The 26,491-nt window shown below is 53.4% G+C and overlaps 3 protein-coding genes across 3 annotated transcripts; 2 read left to right on the top strand and 1 right to left on the bottom strand.

The window, feature by feature from the left end:
- Positions 1-3,936: 3,936 nt before the first annotated feature.
- Positions 3,937-9,788, bottom strand: UBFD1 (ubiquitin family domain containing 1). Its single transcript, XM_063171510.1, has 6 exons — positions 9,533-9,788; positions 9,250-9,458; positions 8,866-8,931; positions 8,567-8,672; positions 5,531-5,613; positions 3,937-4,307 (listed from the first exon to the last, which is right to left on the bottom strand). Exons 1-6 carry the CDS (start codon positions 9,780-9,782, stop codon positions 4,197-4,199), a joined length of 825 nt encoding a protein of 274 aa, XP_063027580.1. The 5' UTR covers positions 9,783-9,788; the 3' UTR covers positions 3,937-4,196.
- Positions 9,789-10,432: 644 nt separating this feature from the next.
- EARS2 (glutamyl-tRNA synthetase 2, mitochondrial) lies at positions 10,433-15,409 on the top strand. The gene is made up of 9 exons (XM_063171509.1): positions 10,433-10,568; positions 11,028-11,183; positions 11,337-11,526; positions 11,763-12,235; positions 12,997-13,105; positions 13,753-13,906; positions 14,010-14,140; positions 14,396-14,531; positions 14,737-15,409. Exons 1-9 carry the CDS (start codon positions 10,433-10,435, stop codon positions 14,818-14,820), a joined length of 1,569 nt encoding a protein of 522 aa, XP_063027579.1. The 3' UTR covers positions 14,821-15,409.
- Positions 15,410-15,577: 168 nt separating this feature from the next.
- On the top strand, positions 15,578-25,888 carry GGA2 (golgi associated, gamma adaptin ear containing, ARF binding protein 2). Its single transcript, XM_063171434.1, has 17 exons — positions 15,578-15,611; positions 16,177-16,261; positions 17,006-17,081; positions 17,595-17,693; positions 18,432-18,555; positions 19,033-19,136; positions 19,578-19,658; positions 20,336-20,473; positions 20,577-20,658; positions 21,205-21,324; positions 21,569-21,736; positions 21,961-22,016; positions 22,292-22,443; positions 23,245-23,414; positions 24,327-24,496; positions 24,821-24,931; positions 25,516-25,888. Exons 1-17 carry the CDS (start codon positions 15,578-15,580, stop codon positions 25,624-25,626), a joined length of 1,881 nt encoding a protein of 626 aa, XP_063027504.1. The 3' UTR covers positions 25,627-25,888.
- The last annotated feature ends 603 nt before the right edge of the window (positions 25,889-26,491 follow it).

Below are 26,491 nucleotides of genomic sequence, written 5' to 3'. Positions count from 1 at the left end.
ACAAATATCTAAGTTGGTTTTTTAAAATATAAAACCAAAGAATTAATCGCTTAGAGTATGGATAAGACAGAGTGAACTTCCATGAGCTACCAAGAGGAATCCTTGGCTAGAAGGTAAAATGGCCACGTTTCATACCAGCCTTGCTAGGGCTCTCCTGGTCCCGTCCGGTGACAAGGACACTCACTAACAAAACGAGATGCCAGCGGCCTCATCCTAACAGGTGGGGAGAGGTGCTGGACAGAACTGAGGGTGCAAACGGCTCCACTGGAAAAATCAAGTTACAAAGGAAGAAAAGTAAACTGAGGGGAGTCTGGAAACAAGCCCTGCAAGGCCGGGAGCAGGGAGGGAGTGCCCGGGGCAGCGGCGGGGTCAGGACCGTGGCTGTGGCAGGGGCAGAGCAGACCCCACCGTGCCACCTGGGCATGCAGCAGCAGGGAGTTGTTTCTCTTTGGCCCTTAGAGCATGGAGCAGTGGGCACCAGCCAGCAGGTGCAAGCTGGGCAGGGTGTGTGTGGCACCAGCACGGTGTGGTGGTGGTGAGTTTATCTCCTTGGAATCCAGATCCCTCTCTTCCGTCACCAGAACACCCTGACTGTAGTTACACATTCCTCATCAAAGTCATTAATGGAAATTAATCATTTACTTTAAACTTGGTATGAAACCATGCGAGTAACACAAGCTCTTCATGCAAGACAGTCTGTTCAAACCCCAACCAGGCTGAGCAACAACACTTCTGCATTCCCAAGGAAGCAGTGATCCTGGGACTGCTTACACTTGGGATGCACAAACAGAGGAAAGGATACTGAACTTGGGACAAGTAGTACTGGGACTACAGTACTGGGCATGGAGAGGGGAAGGGATGGCACACAGGTGAGCTGTGGTACCCAGTGTCATGGAACAAGGTAGGGAAGGAGCTGGGGGACAGGCAGGAGGAATCCCAAGATGGCAACAACGAGGGGACACTGCCTGGGCTCTGGGAGCAGCCAACAGCAAACACCAGCTGTGTCCTGCAGGGACCTGCATTTGTGTCACCAATACTTTAACCTGCAATTAGCAAGCCCAGAAAACACACAGTGCAACCTCATATGGAGTGGCACCCCAGGGTGCTCCCGGGGAATCACACCTACACACAGCAGGAAGCAGTCGCTGCTGGGAGCACCCTGGTAAATTGTGATTTAACAGAAATACACGTCTGTGCAGCTGGTACTGAATGCCCACAGAATGAATGTCAGATCTCAGAACCATCTTTATCACCAACTCCAAGTTCCAAGTGTACTCACAACTTACTCACACACTGTGTCTCACTGAGGACCAAACTCCTCCCTGGGATCACTGGTTATTCTGAGTCTGCCTTGGGATGGTCACAGTGACCAGAGAGCAAAATCCAAAGCTGAGAGAGGCAGGCAATGGCTGAGAGGCAATTGTGGCACTATCCCACTAAAAAGAGGGTGTTTCTTAATGTCAGTAACTGCTTTGGAAAAACTGGTGTATGCCAGAACATACCCAACTCCACATCATCCCCAAAGAGAAAGGATCCTAAAAGCAGCGCTGCTAATTTTAACTAGAATACTCATTTCAAAGAGATTCCAAGAAGCCTGGGATATTGAGCCAATAAACACCAACTAAAGCATTTATAAGTCACTTTCCTGTGATTTTAATTTTAATTTTAATTGAATTAAATTTAATTTTAATTCAAATTTTGCACATAGAACAAAAAAATGAGACATTTTCATTTTTCCAATCAGATCCAACCTGCAAGGAAGTGCCTAAACAGGATCACATTTTCTTACTGTATAGTATTTTCTTCATGTTTAAAATCTGTACGTAACCAAGGGGTTTGTGCTGAGTCTCCTTTGAGCTGCTGGGCTGTGTGTGGCCCAAGACGGGGCAGCTGTGCCCCTAGCACAAGGTGTGACAGTGCCCTGTGCCCCAGCAGTGGTCAGTGCCTGTCCCCACTGGCCCCAGAGTTACTCACCCGGTCACTGCGTCCTGCACAGAAGCCACAGGAGCTGGGGAGGAGCTGAACTCGGGCACCAGGGCACCACAACTGCTGCTGCCCTCCCCAGGGGCCAGGGGGTGGAGGAACAGGAAAGGAAAGGGAACACAAACAGATGCACTGACAGGTCTGAGCACACTGAGGAACAAATGGGAGCTGATCATCACAGAACCAGCAAGGTGGCAACATGGCCCCAGGTGACAGAAAGAGCCAGTGTCACCCCTCTGCTTTATCCTGTAGTGCCCACACCTTCCATCAGGTAACAAATTGTTAATTTCAGCCTTTACACCAGGGCTGACAACTAGGAAATGACAAGTGTGATGGCTGTGTTTCACCCAGGACACTGTCACCAGTAAAGGCAGCCCAGCTCCTCTCTGCCCCCACTGCTGCAGCCAAGGGAGCTGACACAGCTCTCCTGGCCCAGCCACGCGTGCCAGGACACACTGCTGCTGCCTGTACACAGAAAGGAAATACCCCAAGCTACAGGAGTAACAAGCACAGCACTAGATTTGATGTAGGATATGAAACACCTTTAAAACTCAAATTGCGTGTCTGCTCAAACAGAAAATGCAAACTAAAAGCTGCTGTCTAGAGGCTACAGGGAAATATGTGACCTCAACGCTTACCAGAAAGCCAATGTGTTTTCCAGTCTCTCAAGTAAAATAAAAGTAAAATAAATACTCATTTGGGAATTTGCACTGCTGTGCTTCAACTGGGCTCTTCCCTCAAGAAGAGGGAAGGGTGGACGTGGAGCATATTCAGATTGGCTGTTCCTAAAAGGCTGTTTCTGCATGGCTTTGAGCTACTGGCCTGGAGCAGCACTGAGCCCCAGTGCTGATGCAGAGCAGGGATGTGTGAGCTGCTCCAGTCTGGCTGCACAATGCCACCTGCTATGGGCTTTGCACCGGTGCAGGGCTGAGGGCTCTGCTCAGAACACCTGAGAGAAATGGCACATGGATGGCTGGCATGACACACAGAGCACCACAGCCCCAGGCACAGCACGTTCCTTCTGACAGAATCGGGTGTGAGGGCTTCTTGTGAACTGGAGCAGGAGAAAAGTTGGAAGGTGGTTTGCATTTCAAAACATGCCCTGCTGGATGGTTAATCTAAAAGTACGATTCACTGAATTCCATCACTACAAATTTTCAAATCCAGCTCACAAAGACTGCTGCTGTTATTAAGAATCCAAAACAGCCTTGGAGCTTCTCTCTTCCTTACTTCCCCCACCCCAAACAGGGCAGGAAGGTCTCGGTGGTTCCCTCCCTTTGGGAGATCTGTGTCCCCCTGCAGCGGTACGGTGTTTCCATCCATGTCCATGCCACTGTGTCCCCCTGCTCACACCAGCAGCACAAGGGTGCTCCCAGTCCAACAGCTCAGTGTCAACGCAGCAGCTGCAAAATGATCCTGGACTGCAACATGCATGAGCAAGAAAATGCTCCTGAAATGCAGCAGCCCAGGGCAGGAGGTGAAGCACTGGCCGGGCACGGGAGGGAGCAGCTGGCAGCACTGGGTCACCTGCCACGACAAAGCATCCCTGCACAATTCACCTGCTCCAAACACGCTACACCAACCAACCTGGAGCTGCCAGACTCGGGAAAAGGCCAGGAAAAATCCCAAGCAAGCAGGGCATCTTTGGGTGAAAACGAAGAATTAGTTCTGCTACCAAGGAGTGGAGGCTGCCCTGGAGGGCCAGCGGGATATGGCTTCACCAACAGCGACGCTGTGCTCTGCTACAGTTAGCTCTTAAAAATCTGCCCCTCAAAGTCCCCTTCACAACCAAGTCACTAAAGTAAGTCTAATGCTGATAACTCAGAGATTATGAAAATATTTGGTTTTGTTCAAACCATGTAAAAAATCCTCAATAATACATTGCAATATTTTCTCTTTAAAACTAAACTGGAAGATCAACTCTCAGCAGATTTAAGTGTATTACACACAATATTTTGTGAATTAAGATTTATTGATTTCCATTGTATTTGCTTTAAATATGGTTGAAGCTGACTGCAGAAAAGGGATGGTGAAATCTTTAAGTTAAAAGTAAACTAATGGTGAAAGAACATCACCTCTGGCTTCCATCCATGCCTCATTTAGCATGTTTTAATAATAAGTTCCAGGACTGTCACATCCAGGGATGTTGGAGGCCTCTCCCAGCAGTGTCCTTAGATTTGTGTCATTTTCCTGTGCCAGAGGTGAGCGTGCTTTCAAAAATACTGCCACTTCCCCAGCACCGTGTCTTTGATTGCATCGACATACTGAGTTGGGACCCAATAGACCCAGTAGTAAGATGCTTCTGTTGGGCCCAGCTGAAATGCCTGCAATTAAAAATGACAACATTTACACATGGGAACAAAGAGCTGGTGCCAGTGGACAGGCACAGCTCATCCACTGCCAAACCAGACCAGCCTGTCCCACCTGCTGCTCCCTGCAGCACTCGGGGCATTCCACAGCTCCTTGGTGGGCAATTAAAGGAGCATTGCAGAGAACAAGAGCTGCAGAGGCTGAGGAAACCATGAGCTCTTCCCTTTTACAACATCACAACACCAACCAGAACTCCTGGCCAGTTTCAAGAACATGAGGAAATTATTCTGGTAGACAACCTGAAGCATAACTCAGAGTCTCCAAAGAAACCTCAGAGCTGAGAAGCCAAACAGGAACTAAACAAGACAATGACCGTGTTTTTATAGTCACAGGATTTTATATTTAGACATAATGTCCTACTCTCAACTTCCCTCCTATGCCCAGGAGAGGGGCACCATGGCATGCCAGAGCCTCTGCCCTTACTGTGGGCTAAGTTTATTGCAACATGTGCTGAAGAGGATCTCTTCTCACACCGATGATCAAAAATCAAGTACTTGGACAGAGACTAGAGCAGCACCCTCCTGCAGGCCATGACTTTAGGGGGAGGAAAAAATATTTCCCTTTCCTCCCGCAAAAGAAGGATACAGACTTCTTATAGAAAAGAAACTTACTTCAACATCAAAAGTTAGTTACTGTGCTGTGAAAAGCAGGATCTAAAAAAAACCATGGATTAAAATAAACAGCCAAAATTTCAGTAGATTAGCACAGCTCTCTTCTGAAATATAACTTTGCTAGATCCCATGCGAGTTGTTCAGAAAATTACAGGTATGAAAAGATATTACAGCATCAAATCCCTTTTTTCTTAACCTGCATCAAGGCCTGTTGTTCATATAAATACCACAGAATCAAGACATTAAACCAGGTACCAAAAATATCCCTATCAATAAGTAATCATGAGCTATGTTGTGAACATGTTTACCAATTTAACACTGTCACAGTCAGAAGATACAAAACAATGCTTAAGCACTTCATGTTTGTGTGACAACACTGGATTTCCACACAGCTGCAGATATTAAATGTGGACCCAAAATATTGACAGTGTGAGAGGAGCCCATGTCCCCATGTGCACAAGGCTGGAACCACCATCCACCTCCAGCCTGCTCTGACCTGCAGCCTCAGCAGTGTGTGCTGCATGAAGGAAGCAGATGGATATGATTAAAGTAGAGCTGTTACTCACCATCATGTGATAATCCTCATGGCCTTCAATAGGTTCACTCACCACATTTTTAATGGACCCCATGGGTAACTTTTCTGTTCTCTCTACATTAAAATTGATCAAAGTATTATTTCTGACATGCGGGGAAGCAGTATTCATATTCATTTCATACATCACCTCCATTAATGCCAAAATCTCCTCAGGCCAGCAGTGTCCCCTCCAGGTGAGTTTTGGACACCTGCTGCCCAGGACGTGGTGGCTGCAGCACCACACCCCCCACACCCACAGCTGGCACCCAGCACTGTGAAGGAATCCAAACCTGGATCACACAGTTTCCCTGCATCACACGGAGCATTTCAGTGCTCATCATTTGGGCCTAGACTGAGCGATGGGAAATCCCAGGATTTACTTAATGTTTTCCCATAAGGAACTCCTCTGGAGCAGCAGGGATGTTCATCCTATGGAATCCAGTCCAGGTATGGGAACACTCAGGACTGACTGCCAAGGACTGCACTGAACTCTCAACAGCAAGCCTGAAAGCTGGCAAAGATAAGCTGACCTAACTCTGAAAGCTTAGGCCAGGCTTTACCCTGAGGCAGCGTGCAGAGAAGTACAGGGAAGAGAATATAACACAGAAAATAGGGAAAGAAACAGGTAAGAGAAACTGAAGCCCCAAAAAGGACTACAATTACATGGCAGAGTAACATCAGCAGCCAGAGGCAACGACAAGAGCCACAGGGAACATGGTCCAGGGCAGAGCTTTCCCATCAGCTCTATCCTCTCTCCTTTCCACACACTCAATTCCAAGGTCCTGCCTTCCAGTTCAAGCATCCAGCATCAGGTGAAAATTATCTTCTGGATACAATGCAGAGAATACCCAAAACACTTTAGAAAGGAGAAACTGCTCTTGAGACAGATCTATTTAATTTGTTATCCAAAAACCCTCAAACCTACCTACAGAAAGCACACAGGGAGATAAACAGTGATATAAGGAAAAATATTCTCTGCCTCATAGCTGAGCTCACTCTGTACTACCTGTTCAGACCTGTGACTCCATTCAGGAGGTAAAACCCCATTTTGCCCTTGTTCAGCATCCCCCAAATAGATTTCTGCTCTGAGTATCCCAGCAACAGACAAATCCCATTATCCATGCCTCTGTGCAACTGCCACTGAGCCACTGGGGAGCAGCTGCCTGTGCCAAGCTTCAGACTACAAACACCTGCACAAACCCCTGTGAGGCTGCAGGGCTGGGGTAAGAACCATTCCAACTCTGCAGGGCCAGCAGGTGACAAGCTGTGCCAACACCCAGATGTGTTCACCCCAGCCCCTACCTGCTGGCCTCTGCCATGGCTTCTCAGAGGAGGAAGGAGTTTTTCCCAATAACAGCCAGCAATCACAACCATTCCCTAGAGGCTGCAAGCTGCTGCTAACTCGGGGAGCAGGGAAACAGGGTTCAGGAAACATATGACTACAGGAAGAATCAAATTCACAGCTTAAGCAATGCCATGTAGAACACCCCAGAAACACTACACTTGGAAACTCATCTGGGGGGTGATGGAAGAGATCAACCCCCTAAACACTAAGCATGGATTTAGAACCTGGGATCAGTAACAGAAAAATCTGCCTGCCCAACCTAGAGAGTTAAAACCACCCCCAATGCCTTGCTCCATCACTTTGCCCAGGAGGAAATCATTGCAACTGGCACCTAGAGAGATTTTAAAGCCACAAAAAAGCTTCACAGTCAAGTCTGTCCTACAAAGAAAGGGTCAAAAACTTTTGGGATTTCTGCTTCCTTTGGACCTACTGTAGCAGCTGGAGGCAGTGTAACCACCCAGTCAGGCTGCTGTACTGGCACAGTGAGCAAGCACTCCCATCCCTCTTGCTCATCACTGCATATTGCCCAGCCCAGCCAAACTGAAGGAGCACAGCTTCCTTGGCAGGTGGGGGATCCCAGTTCAGCCCCAGGCAGCAATTAAGCACCACGCAGCCCCTCACTCCCTCTGCCCCACTGAGATGGGAAGGAGAACTGGGAAAAAGTGAAAAACGCGTGGTTTGAGCTAAGAACAGTTTAATGACTGAAACAAAGTAAAATATACTACTACTACTGATGGTAATAATAATAGTCACAAAAAAAATAAAAAAGAAACTCCAGAGAAAACAGTGATGCCCAATACAGCTGTTCCCCACTGCTGACTGATGTCCAGCCTGTCCCCCTTCAGTGACCAGTCCCTCCCAGCCAACTGCCCCTAGTTTATACTGGCCATGATGCCCTATGGTGGGAAATGTTCCTTTGGCCAGCTCTGGCCAGCTGTCCTGGCCAGTTCCCTGCATCTCCTTGCATGCCTCCTCAGAGGCAGTGTCTGAGACACCAAACAGTCCTTGACTGAGGGAAGCACTGCACAGCCACAACCAAAACATCCACTGTTATCAGCACTGCTCCCATCCCAACCCAAAACAGCCCCTGGGAAGAAAACTAACTCCATCCCAGGCACAACCAGGACACAGACATCCTCAGCAAGGCACATCATCCCCAGCTCCTCCTGGCAGCACTCGCCACTGCACACCAAGCCCTCTGCACAGCACCACAGCTGGGCATTACTGAGACAAGACATTCACATCATTTCAGCTGGAAGGACAGGGAGTGCCAGAGATGCCAACACTCCCAGTTTCTATCCCAGCTCTGAGTTTTCCCTCCAAGTCTTGTCTAAGCCATTGGGCCCCTGTGTACTGCTGGCATCAAATCCATGCTGCTTATGGAGTGCTTTGAGATATGCCAGAATGCCCATTGACATTTGGAGCCAGGAACAGCACCTTGGACCCTCAGTCTGCTGACACCACTGAACTGCAGTTTTCCAGGAACTGATGCGGAGTATCAAGTACTATTCAATGCCCTGGGAGAATGGCACGTGAGGAAAGGAAACAAAGCTTTTAGAAGCGCTGCAACACCAACATCATTCCCTAAACACAGTTTAGTCAGAGGAGAAGCTTTTCTAGGTCACACAGTTCAGTCACAGCCCAGTCACCAAGTGCTCATCCCCGAGGCTGAGAGGTGCTCACCTTTTGTACCAATCCAGAGCTGGTCTTGCTCGAGTTTGAAGGTCAGCCTGACTTTGCCCCCTGACTTGTTGTACATGCCGGACAGCGGCACCGTGGGCAGCCGCTCCTGCAACGAGACGCACCGGTCACGCCAGGGCTGGGCAGGAAACACACAAACCCCCAGCTTTCTCAGCAAAGGACCACCCATCCCTCCAGCCTTCTGCCACAACAGCAAGGAACCACTGAACCACTGGGAAGGGTCTCAAACCACAGAGAAGTCTCTCTGTGACTCTGAGCGTCTCAAGGCTTTATTCACGCACCTGCACGCCTTTGACAGAAGGCATCACGTCGTCAGGTTTTCCTTTGTCCAACACTTTTCTGTGTTGCTGCAACACAAAAACAGAAATTAAATTCACAGGAATCATATAAAGTTTGCAGTGTGCTTGCAGCTGCCCCCTGACCACATCCCAATGGCACTGAGACACAGCTGAGGGCTGTTCACAGGCATTGATCACACGGGCATCAGTGACTTTCAAACTTCAATGTGCACTTCCAAAATACTGCCAAGTAATTATCAAAACGAGTGGAACTCCAACATAATGCCAAGGATAACAGCCTTCTCAAATACACACACATATAAAGAAAGGTGTATAAAATCCAAAGTGTTACTCCCCCACACCAGCAGTTATTGAGATATTAGTTACCTTTTGTCTGCAAAGTGGCTCCTTTTTGTTTTCCTCAGCTTTGACGTCCTGTTGAGCAGCCTCTTTGGGTGTATTTACTGCTAACACGTCGTTGATGGTAGAGCCCACAACCATTATCTTCGCTCCGTTCGTTACTTTGATTTCCCGCAAGGTTTTCTCCTCGGGCAGCAGTCCCTTGAACATGACCTTCTGCATGGCGGGCGGGAGGCCTAGGGGCAAGCACAGCGATTAGGAGCGGCGGCGGCGCGGGGGAGGCGCGGCAGGCGGCGGCGGCCCCACGCACCTGTGAGCGAGTGGATCTTCTGCTTGAGCTCGGCTCCCGTGCTGTCCAGGCAGAACTTCACGTCGTACTTGTTCTTGTTCCAGATCACCTTCAGCTCCACCAGCTCCCTGCCGCCGTCCTCGTCGCTGCCGTTGCTGACAGACGCCTGCGGGGGCTCCCGGCGCTCCTCGCCGTCCGGAGACCGCCCCGCCGCCGGCGAGCCGCCCGCCCCGCCGCAGCCCAGCGGCAGTTCCTGCGCCTCCGCCTCCATGCCCGGCTCCTCGGCACCTGCGGGGAGCGGACAGGAAGATCCCGGCCCACGGCAGCTGCCCCGGCCCGGCCCCGCTCCGGCCCCGGAGCGCTGCCCGCAGCGTGTCCGGGGCCGGCTCCCCGCGCTGGCGCCCCCCGGCCCGCCCCGCCGCCCCCTGCACCGGCACCGCGGGCTCCGGACCCCGCGGGCTCCCGATACCCCGCGCTGCGGCCACCGCGGGCTCCGCGCTCCCGGCCGCGCTCGTACCATCGGCGGCGGCAGCGGCGGCGGCCATGATGATTGTGTACAATCCGCCGCGGGGCACGCCGGGAAACGCCGCCCCGCCGCTGCTGGACCGCGCCGGCTCCCGTAGTCACCCCCGCCCGCCTCTCAGCGTGGGGGCGGCGGTGACCCCCAGATCGCCCCCCTGCAGCACCGGCCGCGCCGCGCCGGGAGGCGGGAGGGGAGCCGGACCCTCCGCTCAGCGCTCCGGGCACCGGAACTGCCCCACGCTGCCGGGCCCGTGGCGGCGGCCGAGGTCCCCTCGCGCGACCGGACGAACCGGCTAGTGGCGCCTTTAAGGGAGGCCCCGCCCCCGGCGGCGGCGCGCACGGGGATTGGCTGCGGGGCCAGGCGGAAGCGGCGCCGCGGCCACGTGGGCGCGTGGCGGGATGGCGCGAGCTCTGCGCGCGCTGCGCTGCGCGGCGGGATCGGGATCGGGATCGGCACCGGCACCGGGATCGGCACCGGGACCCGGACCCGGACCCGAGCGGGGGCCGCGGGTCCGCTTCGGGCCCAGCCCCACAGGTAACCGACCCCTCGGCAGCCCCGCCCCTGCCCACCCCCGGGCTGCGCTGTGGCGGGGCGGGGTTTTGGGTTGAAAATATAAATTCGGGCTCTGGAGGTGTGGTGGCTGCTGGCTGCCCGGAGTGCTCCTGCCGGAGTTCCGAGCTCGCCCCTGCAGCGTGCCCCGGTGCCCTCCCGCCGTGCGGGGTCACGGTGTACCGTGGCCGTGCTGTTCCTGGCGTGTGCCCGCTTGTCGGACATTGCCAGGTCACTCTGGGGACTCTGTTCCTGGCAGCAGTCATCCATGAGTTACTTCCAGAGCCAGTGCCCCCGGAGCTGGACGTGCCCCGAGTGCGGTGCTGCTCCCGCCTCGGTGCCGCTGCCATCGCAGGCAGCATCCAGCGCCCTTCCAGCTCATATTTAGAACTCTCCTCTGGGTCTCCTTTGTGACCGCCTCCTCTGATTTCCCCACGATTACAGGTTTTCTGCATTTAGGTGGCCTTAGGACTGCTTTGTACAATTATATCTTTGCCAAAAAGTACCAAGGAACCTTTATTTTAAGAGTGGAGGATACAGATCAGAATCGGGTGGTGCCTGGAGCTGCAGAAGGAATAGAAGATATGTTGGACTGGGCAGGTATTTAGAAGCATCCTTCATTTTCCACCTGCTGAATCCTTACCTTTCTTGTAAAGGCTAACTGTACTCAGCTGGAGGGTGGGTCTCACTGCCTTTCTCCGGGCTGTTTGGCAGCCCGGCTGCTTACTGCCTCTGTCCGTGCCGCTGTTGCAGGTATTCCCCCGGACGAGAGCCCCGGGCGGGGCGGCCCCGCGGGGCCCTACGTGCAGTCGCAGCGGCTGGAGCTGTACGGGCGGGCGGGCGCGGCGCTGCTGGCCAGCGGGGCCGCCTACCGCTGCTTCTGCAGCCCGCAGCGCCTGCAGCTGCTCCGCCGGGACGCGCTGCGCCGCCAGCAGACCCCGCGGTGCGTGTCTGACCCTGTCCCCTGCCCTGAGCCTCGCAGCTCCGGCTGTGCCTCCTGCCCGTGGAGGGAGGAGGCTCCGTCACCCTCCAGAGAGGAGGTGTTTGGATGTGCAGTGGGCGGGTTACGGCTGAAATTCAGGTGTCTGCTTAGGGTTTTGGGCATGTAGAAACAGCTGGTGGCGTTGGCCTGTGCTGAGCAGAAGCCCTGGTGCCTGAGATGGTGCTCATCTCCCCCAGGTACGACAACCGGTGCCGGCACCTGACGGCCTCGGAGGTGGCCCAGAAGCTGTCCCAGGGCCTGGAGTGCGTCATCCGCTTCCGCCTGGAGAGGGGCGTGCAGCCCTTCCAGGACCTGGTCTACGGCTGGAGCAAGCACGAGGTGGCAGAGGTGGAGGGCGACCCCGTGATCCTCAAGGGGGACGGCTTCCCCACATACCACCTGGCCAGCGTGGTGGACGACCACCACATGGGCATCACCCACGTGCTGCGCGGCACCGAGTGGCTGGCCTCCACCTCCAAGCACCTGCTGCTCTACAAGGCCTTGGGCTGGGAGCCGCCCCGGTTCGGGCACCTGCCGCTGCTGCTGAACAAGGACGGGGCCAAGCTGTCCAAGAGGCAGGGGGACATCTTCCTGGAGCGCTTTGCTCGGGACGGCTTCCTGCCAGAGGCGCTGCTGGACATGGTCACCAACTGCGGCTCGGGGTTCGCAGGTACCGCCACGGGCTCCTGCCTGCCCGCCCGCCTCATGCTGGCTTCGTGGCACGGAGGGTTTGCTCTAATAGCTGAGATCCTGTCTGTGTTTGGAGGGGTCAGGGAATGGGTGTCACACAACCAGCCAGTCGCTGAGCTGCCACCGGGCCTTCTGCAGAGCTCCTGTGGAAGGAGCTGGGATGGTGGAAATCTTCCTGCTGCTGTGCAGCCATTAAAATTGAATCAGGTGCTTAATGGGTTCTCCCTTGGGAAAACCCTCCCTTCAAGGCTGAGAAACTCTGTGAAGCCTTGAGAAAGCTTGCAGTCTGTGGTTAGTGATTGCAGTGTTGTCTGGCACCTGTGCCACCTTTCCTTTAACCTGACAGACCACAAGGAGTTGAGTCAATGTCTCCTTTTGTGGTTTTTGCTGTTGGGGATCACAAATTAACTTGTGTTCTGAGAGCTCTGCTTGGGAATGAATCTTGCTTGGGCAGTGCCTGCTCCTGGCTGAGTGTGACTTCTCTGGCCAACTGAGGCAGAGGGGCTCTGCTGAGGAAGGTGATGGAGCCAAGCAGAACGTCCTAGTTCCCAGTGCCTCTGCAGCAAAGCAGGGAGGAGAGGGCAGCATGGCAGTGTGCCTGCTGCTGCTTCCCTCCTGGGACACCCCTGCTGCTGCTGGTACTGCGCGGGTGGCTGTCCTGTGTCACCTTTGCTCAGCATGCTCCCAGCCCCGTGCCCGAGGAGAGCACAGCCCTGTGATTCCCTCTGGCTTGTGTTGCAGAGAAACAGATGGGGAGGACTCTGGAGGAGCTGATCTCCCAGTTTGAAGTAAGCAGAATTACAACTCATTCTGCTCTCCTGGACCTCGAAGCACTCCCAGAATTCAACAGGTAAAAAATTAGTGGTAGCTTTAAAATGTAGTAAGCACCATGTCAGTGAGAATTTATTTCTAGCACTTGGCTTTGGCTGGAGTTTTGTTTGTTGGATCCTGGTGCAGCACTTGTTGGGCCGTGCTAAGAGGAACCATAAGTTTCTGCTCACACAGTTCCTGCCTCTTCTCCCATTCTGTGCTTGGACTCTGGGGTTGGTAGCACTGAAAGTCTAGAGAGAGGGTGGGTGTAGCTGAGAGGATCTAAAGTCTTATGCTTATAACCTAAGAAAATAACATCTAAAAAGAGTTAACACTTCCAGAAGGTTCTTCTGCAAGTACACTCGTGCTCCTAGGACATTGTGCTGCTAAGGTGGCCTCATCATCAGTTCCCTGTGGGGCACCTGAGCTAAATGCTTGTTTGTAGAGTGTCTGACTCTGGTTTAGTGCTGCTTTTCTAACACTTCCACAGTTTTAGCTCAGTTGGTCAGAGGATGGTGCTAAGAATGCCAAAGTTGAGAGTTCAGTTCCCAGATGGGCTATTCCCTTAAGAGTTGGACTTGATGATCCCTGAGGGTCTCTTCCAGCTCAGAATATTCTGAGAGACGTGGTTGGGGTGATCTGAGGCAACCCAAAGCACTCCAAAAGCAGCTCTTTGCTGTGCTGCAGGATTCACCTCAGCCGTCACATTGAGAACCAAGGGCTGCGCCAGAAGCTCGTCAGGGAGCTGCAGGGGCTGGTGGAGCTCGTCTATGGGCAGCAGCAAGTGGATCCAGATGTTCTGGAAGAGCAATATGTGGAGCGAGTCCTTCTGCTGAGAAAGGTATGGGTAGTGGCAGAGTGCTGTGCCCCCATCCTCCAGGCTGAGGAATTGCTTCCTCCACAGCACAGCCCTCTGCCTTGCCAGCTTTGCTTCCCTCCCACAGGGCCACATAAGCCTCCTGAAGGATCTGGTGTCGAGTGGTTACTCCTACCTGTGGGTCAGGCCCTCGGTGTCCCGGCAGCAGCTACAAACGATTTCTGCAGAAGTAGATAAAATAGGAAAACTGGTCTCAGGGTAAGTGTGCTGCTCTCTGAGCTGAGTAGTGGCAGCAATGGCTCCTCATCTCTGAAAACAGTCAGAATTACTGCTTTTTTGGTGGTTTTCCAGGTCTGTGGCATAATTTTGTAGTTGAAACTTTTGAATGAGCTCTTTTGAATGAGCTCTGCTACTGGGGAGGAGAGGGAGCATCCTGGCACAGGGCAGGGGTGAGGGGTGGGAGCCCTGTGGTTTCCATGTCCCCAGAGTGTCAGGACACCTCCTTCCCCAAAGGCTCCTGACAAGGCCAGCAGCTGCCCTGACTGTGGAGGATTTGAACAGAGAGCTGAGAAGTGTGCAGAAGCAGACCAGAGAGACTAAGTACAGCAGCATGATGCAGCTGCTGCGCCTGGCGCTCAGCGGGCAGCAGGTAAACAGCAGTTCTGAGATGATGTGCAGTGTGCTTTCACAGAGCTCAAACCCGCGGTTTACAGAAGTTCTCCAGAGCCTAGTCCTGGCTCAGCTCTGGTGCCAGCCCTTCAGGTGCCTCTGGGCCGGGCTGGCAGCAGTCTGTGATGCACAGGCACGGGCTGGGCAGGTCGGTTCCTGTGCTCAGTGACTCTCTCCGTTTGCAGCACGGCCCCAGCGTGGCAGAGATGATGGTGACCCTGGGAGCTGAGGAGGTGTGTGGCCGCATACACAGAGCCCTGTCCAGCTGACAGGACATCAGTGACGCTGCCAGGCCGTGCACTGGGATGGCGCAGGTGGCACCTGTGTGATCCTCTCCGAGCAGACGAGCTGGGCTTCAGGCCAGACAGGTGTCTGGGCTGGCCCCACGTCTGTAGGAACCTGCACCAAGCACAAGCCACTTCGTCTGGCAGAGGAACCAAGTCCAGATTCAGCTCCATCCTGATGCTGTCTCGTGCAAGGAGCCTGCTTGGCAGGGTGGGAGAAGAAGACACGTATCAGCATTTAAATTCAGACTGTGTGGACAGAAAGGAAATGAACTTCTGAAAGCAGCAGATCGGATTCTTTTTGGAGAGGGTACCTACAGCTACACAACACTGTTCCCCAATAAATACAGCAGGGGGGGTATTTTTTTATATATATAGATATATATTATAGCTGTTGCCCTCTTAGCTGCCTTGGTGTCCTACCAGGCTGAGTGAGCTGCTGAGAGGGGGGGTTTCCTGTGCACTGTGTCATGCACATGATTCTGCTGAAAACACCCCTGATCACGAGACTGAGATGTTTTATCCTCTTCTGTCTGATGCCCTTCTAATTATTAAATCAACGTGGTGACTTTGATTCCGTTCTCACGGTTACTCTGCAGCCACTGAGGGGAGGAGCTCAGGGCTTGTGCTGAGCCCACACCCACAGCAGCCACAGGAGCACTTCCACCCCGGCAGCCTCGCGCGGGCTGCCCTGGCCGCCCGGAGCCGCTTCCCGCGGGCACAGGGGCACGGGCACGCAGCCATGGCTGGCGGCGGGCAGCTGGAGCGCTGGCTCAGTGAGTGGGGCTGGGGGCTGGGGCTGGCTCTGCTGCCTCCTCCAGCCTGGGTGGGCACTGGAGCAGCTTCACCTCCCTGGGGAAGGGGCTGCTGCCCCCACGGAACCCTGGCAGAGTGGTGTGGGTGCTGGCTTGCTGCATCTGGCTTCTTCCCCATCTGTCCTGCCCCCAAAGCTGGCTCAGTGACACACTGGGGAGTGGACAGAGGCAAAAAAGACTTTTTCTCCTGAATTCAGCTGTGCTAATGTGTAAACTGCCTGTGTTCCAGCACAAGTTTTGTAGTGGTCTCGGGAGAGCTGCCTGTAAATGGTTTTTAAGTTTCTCCTGCTAAAAGCAACATCTGCTGTTGTCAGGCTGTGCTTGACTTTAAGTGTGTGCTTGGGGCTATGTTTTTAGGCAGGCTTTAGTAACAGCTGTTTCCTGCTCGTCCTGGATCTCCCCTTTCTGCTACAGAAAGCTCTGGAGCAGCGGCAGCAGCGAGGTCTGAGCTGCTTCCTGCTCTGGGCACTGGCTCACACCGAGCCTGGGCTTTCCTTCTTCCTCTCTTGTTTTTCTCCTCTGTAAGATGAGGCCACTGACCCGAGTGTCTCCGAGGAGAACTGGGAATGCATCCAGCGGTTCTGCGAGCAGGTGAACGCTGCCACGGAGGGGTAAGGCAGACACAGAGCTCTTTGTGCTCGCCCAGGCTGTGTCTGGGGCTGTGCTGTGGGGAGCTGAGGGGGCTCGCTGGGCTCTGCCCCTCCTGGGAGCAGAAAGGAGTTGGAAATACGAGTTGGAAATAGGAGTGTGCCAGTGTGGTGGAGGGTGATGTCAGGGAACGGGCTCTGACATCAGTGCTGGAGCCCACGGGGCAGCAGGTCCTGCTGGCCATGTCCTTAGGAGTCTGCACAAGGATTCTGCTGTGGGGTTCTGCAGGGGAGCCCCCAGGCAGCTCAGCCTCAGCTTTTCAGACAAGGGAAGGATCTCTGCTGAGGTTTCCTCACCTTCCAGCTGGCAGTCTGGCCTCTGTGGGAAGTAGCAGGGACCAATCAAGCTAGTGACCTGTCAAACCTTAGTGATCATCCCAGTGTTTAGAGCAGGCTGAGTTCAGAGCTCATGGCCTGGCACCCACACGTGCCCAGGAGCTGGCACAGGCTGTCCCGGCTGTCACTGGAGCTCCTGCAGCTGCAGAGCCAGCTCTGGTGCCTGGGGAGGGACTCCCCCAGCCTGTGCCTCTGCTCCCTCCCAAAGGGCAGCCCTGGGGCAGTGCTGGGTCACCAGTTCAGCCCTGCGTGTGTGCAGTGTCCCTGGCCAGCACTGTGCCCAAGGAAGGCTGTCTGTCCTGCTGGGAGCCCAGCAGCATCTGCTCTTCCTGGGAGCTCGTGCACGCTGTGACTTGCTTTGCTCTTCCCCAGCCCGTGGTTTGCGCTGAGGCTGCTGGCACACAAAATCCAGTCCCCTCAGGAGGGGGAAGCCCTGCATGCCCTCACAGTGAGTACTTCCATCAGCACACGGAGCAGTCACGGGGAATCAGAGCTGGCAGGTAGAACAGAGCAGACAGGATAGCTCTCTCTTCCTTTGCTCTTAGATGTCAGTGTCTCTCTCTTTCTCTTGGATACCTCTCCATTTAACTTTCCCTTGCACAAGGGCTGCAGGAACCAGGGCACAGTGGGGGCAGTAACTGCTTCTGTTCCTGCCCAGCTGCTCTGCTGAGGTGTTTGTTGGTCTGCAGCTCTGGCTGTGTGAGCTGTGTCCCACCACCGAGGCAAGAGCTCAAAAGTTGTTAGTGATGGGTAGAACAGAGCAGGTGGCTTTAAATGTGCTGCTTAGGAAGGCTGGATGAAGGAATAAAACATGTTCTTGCTGCATGACTTTCTCAGTCTCTTGTGTTGGTGACTGCAGTGTCAGAAAGTTCTTAGATTTAGTAATATAGTGACAAAATTTTTGAAAGCTCCCCAAGCCTTGTGTTTTCAGTTCCTGTTGGTAACATTTTGCTCTTTGCAGGTGCTGGAGACTTGTGTGAACAACTGCGGTGACAGATTTCACAGTGAAATGGCAAAATTCAGGTTTCTGAATGAGCTGATTAAAGTGCTTTCCCCAAAGGTAGGTGGTGGTGGTGCTTACAGGGTGTTTTGGGATAAGGAATGCACTCTGCTTTCTCAGAGGCAGTGGGATCTTCTGGCCATGCTCCTCTTCATGGGGCTGGGCCTGCCTGAGACACCCTCTGAGCATCACACCACCCATTTCCCTTCCTGGTGGCTCCTGCACACATTTACCACTGGGGCACGTTTCATTTTCCATTGCATCAGCCCAAGGGCAGAGCTGTAAAAAGCTGATTGCAAAGAAGTGCTCAACAGAAGAACAAAACTCATTGTCTGAGTCTCAGGCTTGATAACAGAATTTCAGTGAAACCACAGACTCTGAAGCACATATCACTGAAGACAATTCTGTTACTGCTCTGAGAGGACAGGTATCATTTAATCAGTTGGAAATGCTGGCCTTGGGAAGTTTGTGTTTTTATAGTTAAAGGAGTGGTCATAGGCAGTAATGAGAGAAAATGGAGAAAGCACCCATATGCTGATAAGAGATAATAATGAATAATGTTTGTTTCTGGTTTTGTTCCGTTTTCCTGTGTCAGAGGCCAGTGCTGTGACTGCATTGCAGCAGTTAAGGAGAGTGTTTAAAGTCAAGCACAGAATGTTTTCACTAAAATAACCTGCATTGGGTTTTGGATTCAATAACTGATCAGAGGAGTTTGAAGTGGTTTAATTTTGATTATTATAGTATGTGTGTGTGATTCTCATTTGAGATTTTTGTCTTTCTTTACTGTCTTGTTTTCAGTACTATGGAATTTGGTCTTCAGAAAAAGTCAAGTCGAGGGTCACAGAAGTGATATTCAGTTGGACAGTCTGGTTTCCTCAGGAAGTCAAAATCCAGGATGCTTATCAGATGCTGAAGAAACAAGGTTCAGTTCTGTTATTTCAGTTTCCTTTTTAGCCTCCTGAGCCCATGGCTTCCCCCACAGATATCTGCCCCCCTCAGCTTGTGACTCAGCTTTTTCCTAACGTGCTGTGTGTGAGGAAAAGGGACAAAGGTCCCAGGCTGGCTGGGTTCTGAAGGATGCATGGAACTGTTTAAAGGGATTTTCCAAAGAACAGCCTTCCTGAGCACAGCTCAGACTACTCTGAGGCCTCTGCTCACACTGTGGGCAGGGGAAAAGCACAGAACAGGCTCAGAGCTGATCTTTGCCCTGGAATATCTCCCAGGGTTATGAGACATGAGTTCAGAGGGATCCTGGGGTGGATTTTTTCATCCACTCCATTATATTTAGTGGTCGTCAGTGGTGTTTTAATCTGGAAATCTGTGCAAAACCTCATGCACTGCTAGGCATCGAGTTTCAGCAGCTTGGGCATCACTGAACAAGTACTGTTACCTGTTCCAGGGATTGTAAAAGAAGATCCCAAACTGCCAGAAGACAAAATTTTACCTCCCCCTTCTCCAAGACCTCAGAATTCTATTTTTGACACAGATGAAGAGAAGTCCAAGGTAAACCTTAGAGTCTTCATGCCCCACCCTCTGTTTTGTCCTGATGACAAAAGAGGCTCAGTAATATTTTGGGACCTTCTGCTGTTTGAGACAATCTCAGAATAATGCTGATGCCTCCTGCAGTGCAACAGCTAGAGAACTCTCTGAAGCTTTGTCAGAAACATTTCCTTAGAAAACAGTGAAACTTTTTTACAGAAAAACATCAGTTTCCATGAAATCTCCCCAAGGGAGGGCTTCTCCAGGTCTTACAGGAGTTCTGCAGAGCCAGAGTCCCTAGTGCTGACCAGCAGTGTGTGCAGGAGCAGTGTAGCCTGGACTGGGCTGTGGGACAGGAGCTGAGAGTCTCCGGGATGATGGAGCCGTTCTGCAGCAGCGTGCACAGGGCCAGGGGCTGCTGCTGCTCACTGCTGCTGCTCACTGCTGCCCGTCTGTGCCCCACAGCTCCTGGCCAGGCTGCTGAGGAGCAGCCGCCCCGCGGACCTGCAGGCAGCCAACCGCCTGATCCAGAGCGCCGTCAAGGAGGTGGGAGCTGCTCGAGGGTCCCTCTGCTCCAGGGAGGGTGGGGGGAACCTGGTCTTTCCATTTGACAGGGGACCCTCTGCACTGCAGCCCCAGAGAGGGGACCGTGCTCAGTCTCTAAATTGTTCTGAGATTACAGCATGGGATCATTTTGTTTTGTTTCCCTAAAATGTGCCCTTGCCAGAGAGGGAATTTGTGAATGTGCATGGAGCAGGACACTTCTGTGTCAGTGGGACCTTGGCAGGAGTACTGCAGAAGTGGCTGGAAATTTCCAAAAATAAACTCGGTTCCCAGATGGAAAGAAGTCACTTCTGTACAGAACTCTCTTTCCTGCATGCAGTGTGTGTGCATGTCTGGCCTGTTTACATGTTCCATCTGAAGGAGCATCCCACTTCTCTGCTCACACAGGAGATCTGGTTTAACAAAGCCCTGTGGTTGTTCTGTGTGTCATTCTGTGTGGCAGAAGCCACCAACTCCCAGCTCAAATTCTGAAGTCACACTCGTGCCTGTGGTGAGACGTATTTCATATTGCACAGCGCACGGCCAGGGTGCCTTGATGGGGCAGCTGGGGGCTTGTTCTCACCTGTGCTGCTTTGTGCCTTCTCTACCTGCAATAAAATATTAATAGGTGTGACCCTGAGTGCTCCAGCCAAGTCACAGTATTTCATTTTTCATCACAGGAACAAGAAAAGTCAGCTCAGGTGTCCCGAAGAGTGAACACCATCCGTGAGGTTTCTGAGAATGTCAGGCGTATGGATGAGTTCCTGGAGAGCTACAGGAGAGGTGAATTATCCCCAGGTGACCAGGAGAGCCTGCAGGTGAATGCTCTTTTCCCTCCCTGTGCTAGAGGAGCCTCCCTTGCAGGAGGCACAGGCAGAGGTGTGGGTGTGTGGGGTGCTCAGCAGTGCCGTGTTCCCCCAGGCTCTGCTCCAGCGCTGTGAGAGGCTCCGGCCGCTGCTCTTCTGCCTGGCCAGCGAGGCCGTGCCTGATGAGGAGGCTCTGGGTAAGAGCCAGCACTGTCCTTGTGCCCCTTGGCACTGGCACAGGGCCGTGCCCTGCCCTGGGAGGGCAGTGCTGGCTGCTTGGCACCCTGTGGGCAAAGCTCCCCACTCTCACCGTGAAACCATGCCCAGGGAAGTGGCATGTGGTCTCCTCCTGCTCATCTCTGAGGAAGCTGTTAATTTTCACTTGGAGCCCAAAGTTGAACAGTGAATCTGTTTCTTCAGCTGAGGTGGTTTTCTGAGTTTTTTGAGTTCTGATGTTCAGAGAACTGAAAAGAAAGTGCAGAAGAGATGGCAGGAATTAGGAATACTTTAGAGATAGGATAATATTTTAAAGGGATCTTGATAAGTGAGAGAGAGGCCTGGAATCAGCAGCTGTGTGTGCAAAATGGAATGAAAGGCGAGTGAGGAGCTGAGGGCAGCCTGCTCTGCTGGGCCTTGCTCCTGAGATGCACTGTCCCTTCCTCAGGAGCATTTTGGGGGGTGCTGTGGAACTGACCTGGCCTTCCCCTGGAAGATGAGTGTTTGTGTGTGCTCTGGTTTCCCAGCTGAGGTCCTGCAGGCCAATGACCAGCTCTCCTGGGCGCTGGGGCAGTACAGGCAGGCTGTGGCCAGCCAGGAGGACGGGGATGGAGCAGGTTCAGCTGCCAGCTCTGCCCGTGCACCAGGTGAGGAGCCCCCACAGCAGCTCTGCCCTGCACGCCAGGTGGGAGCAGGGTTTGGCAGGGAAGTGCTGCTCAGAGAACAAACCTGGAGAAAGTGCTGTAACACACGAAAAATATTGCCACCATCATTTTCTCTTGTGTATAATTGACAGAAGACACTCCCCAGGCTCCTCACCTTTGAGGCACAGCTGCAGCCGTGGCTGTGCCATCCCTCCCCAGGCTCCAGCTAACCGTGTCTGTTCCCCAGCGTGCCGAGCAGCCCCGCGGCGCACGAGGAGCTACACCCTCATCGACTTCTCCGAGCTGGAGGCCGTGGCCCAGACCGCCCCAGAGCCCTCTGCAGACACAGCCTCAGCCCCCCGGCACGGCAGCACCTCCTCCAGCTGCCTGCTCGAGGAGCAGCTGCACTCCTTAGGTCTGTGCGTGCACTTCGGTGCCACCCTCCTTACTGGGGTTTGGGGTCTTCAGTCTAGAGAGGGGACCTTTGGCTTCAGCATCAGTCCCAAGAGAAAGTGGGGCCTTCCAGATGGAGGTTTGCAGGGATGCAGCGTCTCCAGTGGTGTCAGACAGCAAAGGAAGCACCTGTGGAAAGCCCTTTTTTAGTGTAAATTATCTGTGGTATTTTGGTGTCTTTCTTAGGTCTCAGCAACTCCCCTGTCACACAGGAACCACCCCCTGATTTTGGCCTGGCAGAGGTGAGTGATGCTCAGATACTCTGCTGTCCATAAGGTATAAAGGACAAAAATCAGAGATGATTCCTGCTCTGCCTTTCCCTGGCAGCCCTTCTGGTGTAGCACTCTGTTCTGAAGGGAAACCGCAATCCTTGTGCTCTCAGGTGCAGTCTGTAACCAAATGACTCATATGTATTTCTGCTTTAGGTAGCGGTGTTTGATAAACAGTTATTTTCAGTGCAATAGGTTTATTTTTGCTGATATTATACAGCATGAACCTGAAGAGCCTTGTTTTCCAGCCTGCTGTACACAATGGCTTTAGGGACGGTGTAAGTGCTGCTCAAAGCCTGGCACCACAGCAGGGCTGGGAGGACAGCTGTGCAGGGAAGAGTGAGTTCCAGAGCCTGGATAAACAGCTCTCTCCACCACCCAGGAGCAAGACATTCTCTTTGTAAGTAAACTCTTCATAACAGAGTCAGATCTGGGAGCTGAGGAATTCTTTTACAGCAGGGAGAATTTAGGAAAACCTTTCAGCAAACTCTGGTTAGTGATGGCAGGTGATCCATGCACATGTTGGCCCTTTCCTGCAGTTCTGCACTGGTTAATTGCGGTTAATTGCACACCAGCACCTTCAAGGGTCAGAAATTTGGGGAGACAAATCCCATTGGTTGATAACAAGGTGGTGTTCAGCTAAAAGAACAAAAACCTTATGGTCAGGCCTTTTTATAAAAACCTGTCACTCAAAAAGCACTTTCCTCAGCTTTCTCCAGTCTGTGACAAGGGAGTTTCAAGACATTCAGTGGAAGCTTGGAACAGTTCACAAATCCAATTAATCTCCACAGATCTTCAGAGCAGGAGACTATTACAGTATGCTTATACAGTCTGCCATATTACAAGAAACTTTACTGAAGATTTTCAGCTTCCTGTGATGTCTTTGAGCAGGAATTTACTTTGATCTGCCTGACTAGGGCTCCAGAAAAGCTGCGCTCAGGGATGGCAGGCTTCCAAAGCCCTAAACCTAAGTTTTACCATAGTAACAGAACCAAAATCTGCCTTAATGAATTTTGAAACAGCAAGATCTTCCACAGATGATAGAGTTCTTGAATTCCTCAAGGGCTCAGAGTGTAAGTCTGTAGTTTTTTTATACCTAAAGGGGATGAGGGATTGGGAATAGAGGCAGACATAGCAGAAGACAATACATTCCCTGTAGTATCCCTGCTTATACAAGCTTTCTGCATGCCTTTCTTTGCAGGGATTTATCACCAATGAAATTGCCCTTTCCAGATCTTCCAAATAACTCAGTGGCAGATCCTCCCCTCCTCAGTCCAGGCTATGATCTGAAGCCTGCTGCCTCTTTGCACCCAGCTTCCAATGATGCTTCTCTAGAACACCTTTTTGTGCCTTTAATTTCAGTTACACTAAGTAAGTACAGTTCTGTGCCCCAGCTCTGCTTACTAGAGCTCTTGCATGAGTTTTGCAGGATAGGAAGCCAAATTAGCTTCATGCTGTGTGGGTCACTGGGACAAGTAATCACTGTTCTGTGATGGACTTAATGTACCTGAGAATTTGAGCAGGTGCTAGGGATCAGAGCATGAGAATGTCCTTGTCCTCCCTACTCATTGCTCAGGAGTTTCTGCCCTGCCTGATCTTTGTGATGTGCTTCTAAACCCTGTCCTTCACTCCTTCAGTCAAGCTTCAAACAGCTGTTCCACTAAAAGTCCTAAAAGACACTTTTGAGTGGGAGTTGCCCCACTTCCTAAAGCAGGAAGCTCTTCATTCCACCTCTGCTTTTTGGTTTCTCACTGTATGGCCCAGCTCTGACCCAGAGCATTTCCTGGGAATGTCACCCTGGGGTCTCAGCCTGGTGCCACAGAGCCTTGGCTCTCGCTGCTGCTGGAAGAGGACAGGTGCACAGACATCCTGATCTGCCGTCAGCCTCAAGTGAAGCTCTTAGCAGATTTTGGAAGGGCAGGATGGTGATAGCCAGGTGTGAATTTGCCAGGCACAGATGGTAAGGAGCCAGATCCTGTGTGTGCTCAGAAAAGCACTTTGCTTTTCCCACCACATCTCTGTTGGATCCACACCTGACTTCTCTCAAGGACTGGTGGAACCTGAGCTGCTAAATCCCAAAGGCAGACATCCAGATTCCTGTCTCTGCCTTGGAGGCAGATGTAAATCAGGGGCTGTGTGCCACTTGGCCTGTGAGTTTGCCAAAGGAAGTAAAAGTTTGTCTGCATTTTCCTTTTTGCTATTTCTTATCCCATCTTTCCTGATTGCACTCAGATGGGAGAGGAAGCCAGGCTTTGATTCTGGTTCTCGATTTGTCTCTGGCAGGCACCATCTCTCCACTCACTGTGTATGACAGGAATGGTTTCAAGGTCATGCTCCACTTCTCCAGAGACCCAGCTCCCGGCCGACCAGACGTGCTGGTGATGGTTCTGTCCATGCTGAGCACCTCAGCACACCCCATTAAGGACATAGTGTTCCAGGCTGCAGTCCCAAAGGTGAGAAACCTGTGACAGGTAGCGGAGAGGCTCAGAAATGTCCTGAGAAGAAGGTTCACCATTTCTTACTGAGCGTTTGCCTTGCTCATGGGAAACTGTGTGGCTCCCTGTCTCTGCACAGAGATCCTGTTGTACAGTGCTGCCACTGTGTGTGTCCATGGATAGAACTGGCTGTTTAGGAATATCTGCCTTTAGTGGCAGGCTGTGCTTCTCACTGAATGAAGAGTCGGGCTGATGTACCTTTAACCAGCTCCATGGCTCACTGAGGCTCACAGCCCTTTCCTGGCATGGATTAACAAGTGTTTCTTTTGTTTTCTCTTTCAGACCATGCAAATAAAGTTACAACCAGCCTCTGGGTCTGAGCTGCCAGCTTTCAGCCCTCTCCTCCCACCTGCAGTGCTGTCCCAGGTGCTGCTGCTCTCCAACCCACACAAGGTGCTGCTGGTGGGCACTGGGAACTCCCTGGCTGTTTGTGTGAAAAATGGGGAGAACCCTAATAATGGGGAGGTGTAGTGGAGAGACAGGGCAGTCTGGACTGTGCTGGGAAGATGATTTTCTGCTCAAAGAGCTTTCAGAGCTACAGTCTGAAGGACTGTGTGGGCAGTTCTGTGCAGTTCTGGAGGATCTGAACACAGACACAGCTGCAGGCGCTCATGGTGCAGCTGATGGAACACAGGGACACCCAAGGCACAAGTGATGGGTGGCAGATCTTTTGCACTGGTGGACAGTTATGAGACCCAAGATCAGTGTAAGGAACTCTGAGTAGGCTGCCCAGGCCTGGATTGCCAACATGCCCATGGCTGGAATGCACAGTTATGCTGCTCTTCAAGTTGTCTTCTCTGTATTAGGTTAGGATAGGTATATCCTTAGGTTAACCTATCCAGGGTTTCCTCCTGTGCAGAGCTTCTGCAAGAATGGTGTTTCCCTTTTCAGAGGTGGCTCACTGCAGCGAGGCCATGAGGGGTGAAGGAGTCTGGGAGTTTATAACCATGGTGTGCCCCTCTTCCCTTCTCTTGCAGGATCCCGTCCGCCTGAGGTACAGACTGGTGTTCACGCAGGGCCTGCAGCCCTTCCAAGAGGTGGGAGAGGTGACTGGCTTTCCAGAAGCAGAGCTCTGGGGCAGGAGCTGAAGTCCAGCTGGCGCAGACACTGCCGTGTGTCCGAGGGGGAGCAGCAGTGCCCCGTGAGGGCACCGTTCTGGGGCTCTGCCAGCTCCTTCCTCCCGCAGGAGGAGGAGTGTGGGCTGGCTGCTTCTGCCACAGCCTGTTGCTGGAGCTGAACCTGCTTTAAGGAGCCCGCTGGAGCCTCCGTGCCTCTGCCACGCACACCTTCCTGCTGCTTCTGGGCCGTCTCCCCTTTACTTGTGAATTAAAACAAACAAAGTGAATCACACCAGCATTCAGCCCCCGTGCCAGCCTGTTCCAGGGACACAGGGACACCCCGGCTCGGTTTCCCCGGAGCCTGTGCCAGGTGCAGCGAGGGGCGCTGGGCCCGGTACCGGCAGCGCTGGGAGGGAGCAGAGCCGGACACCGGCAGGGCCCGCCCCGTTCTCAGCCCCCGGCCCGCCCCCGGCCCGCCCCCGGCCCGCCCCCGGCCCGCCCCCGGCCCGCCCCCGGCCCGCCCCCGGCCCGCCCCCGGCCCGCCCCCGGCCCGCCCCCGGCCCGCCCCCGGCCCGCCCCCGGCCCGCCCCCGGCCCGCCCCCGGCCCGCCCCGTTCAGGGCCCTGGGACCGCCCCGGCCCGCCCCGTTCTCAGCCCCGGGCCCGCCCCGTTCTCAGCCCCCGGCCCGCCCCCGGCCCGCCCCGTTCAGGGCCCTGGGACCGCCCCGGCCCGCCCCGTTCCCAGCCCCGGCCCGCCCCGTTCTCAGCCCCGGGCCCGCCCCGTTCTCAGCCCCGGGCCCGCCCCGTTCTCAGCCCCGGCCCGCCCCGTTCCCAGCCCCGGCCCGCCCCGTTCTCAGCCCCGGCCCGCCCCGTTCTCAGCCCTGTTCTCAGCCCCGG

Source organism: Melospiza melodia, chromosome 18 (genome assembly GCF_035770615.1).
Source record: "Melospiza melodia melodia isolate bMelMel2 chromosome 18, bMelMel2.pri, whole genome shotgun sequence".
Lineage (NCBI taxonomy): Eukaryota > Metazoa > Chordata > Aves > Passeriformes > Passerellidae > Melospiza > Melospiza melodia.
Note: the sequence above shows the minus strand (reverse complement) of the source record. Positions and strands in the feature narration are given on the sequence as shown.

Coding starts and splice junctions, on each gene's coding strand:
- EARS2 (XM_063171509.1), top strand. CDS start 10,433: ATGGCGCGAGCTCTGCGCGCGCTGCGCTGCGCGGCGGGATCGGGATCG. Junction 12,236..12,996: donor CTGCGGCTCGGGGTTCGCAG/GTACCGCCACGG, acceptor CTTGTGTTGCAG/AGAAACAGATGGGGAGGACT. Junction 13,907..14,009: donor GAGTCCTTCTGCTGAGAAAG/GTATGGGTAGTG, acceptor TCCCTCCCACAG/GGCCACATAAGCCTCCTGAA.
- GGA2 (XM_063171434.1), top strand. CDS start 15,578: ATGGCTGGCGGCGGGCAGCTGGAGCGCTGGCTCA. Junction 15,612..16,176: donor GCAGCTGGAGCGCTGGCTCA/GTGAGTGGGGCT, acceptor CTCCTCTGTAAG/ATGAGGCCACTGACCCGAGT. Junction 20,659..21,204: donor GCCTGATGAGGAGGCTCTGG/GTAAGAGCCAGC, acceptor CTGGTTTCCCAG/CTGAGGTCCTGCAGGCCAAT.
- UBFD1 (XM_063171510.1), bottom strand. CDS start 9,782: ATGGAGGCGGAGGCGCAGGAACTGCCGCTGGGCTGCGGCGGGGCGGGC. Junction 9,459..9,532: donor GAAGATCCACTCGCTCACAG/GTGCGTGGGGCC, acceptor GCTTGCCCCTAG/GCCTCCCGCCCGCCATGCAG. Junction 4,308..5,530: donor ATGAGGATTATCACATGATG/GTGAGTAACAGC, acceptor TTTTAATTGCAG/GCATTTCAGCTGGGCCCAAC.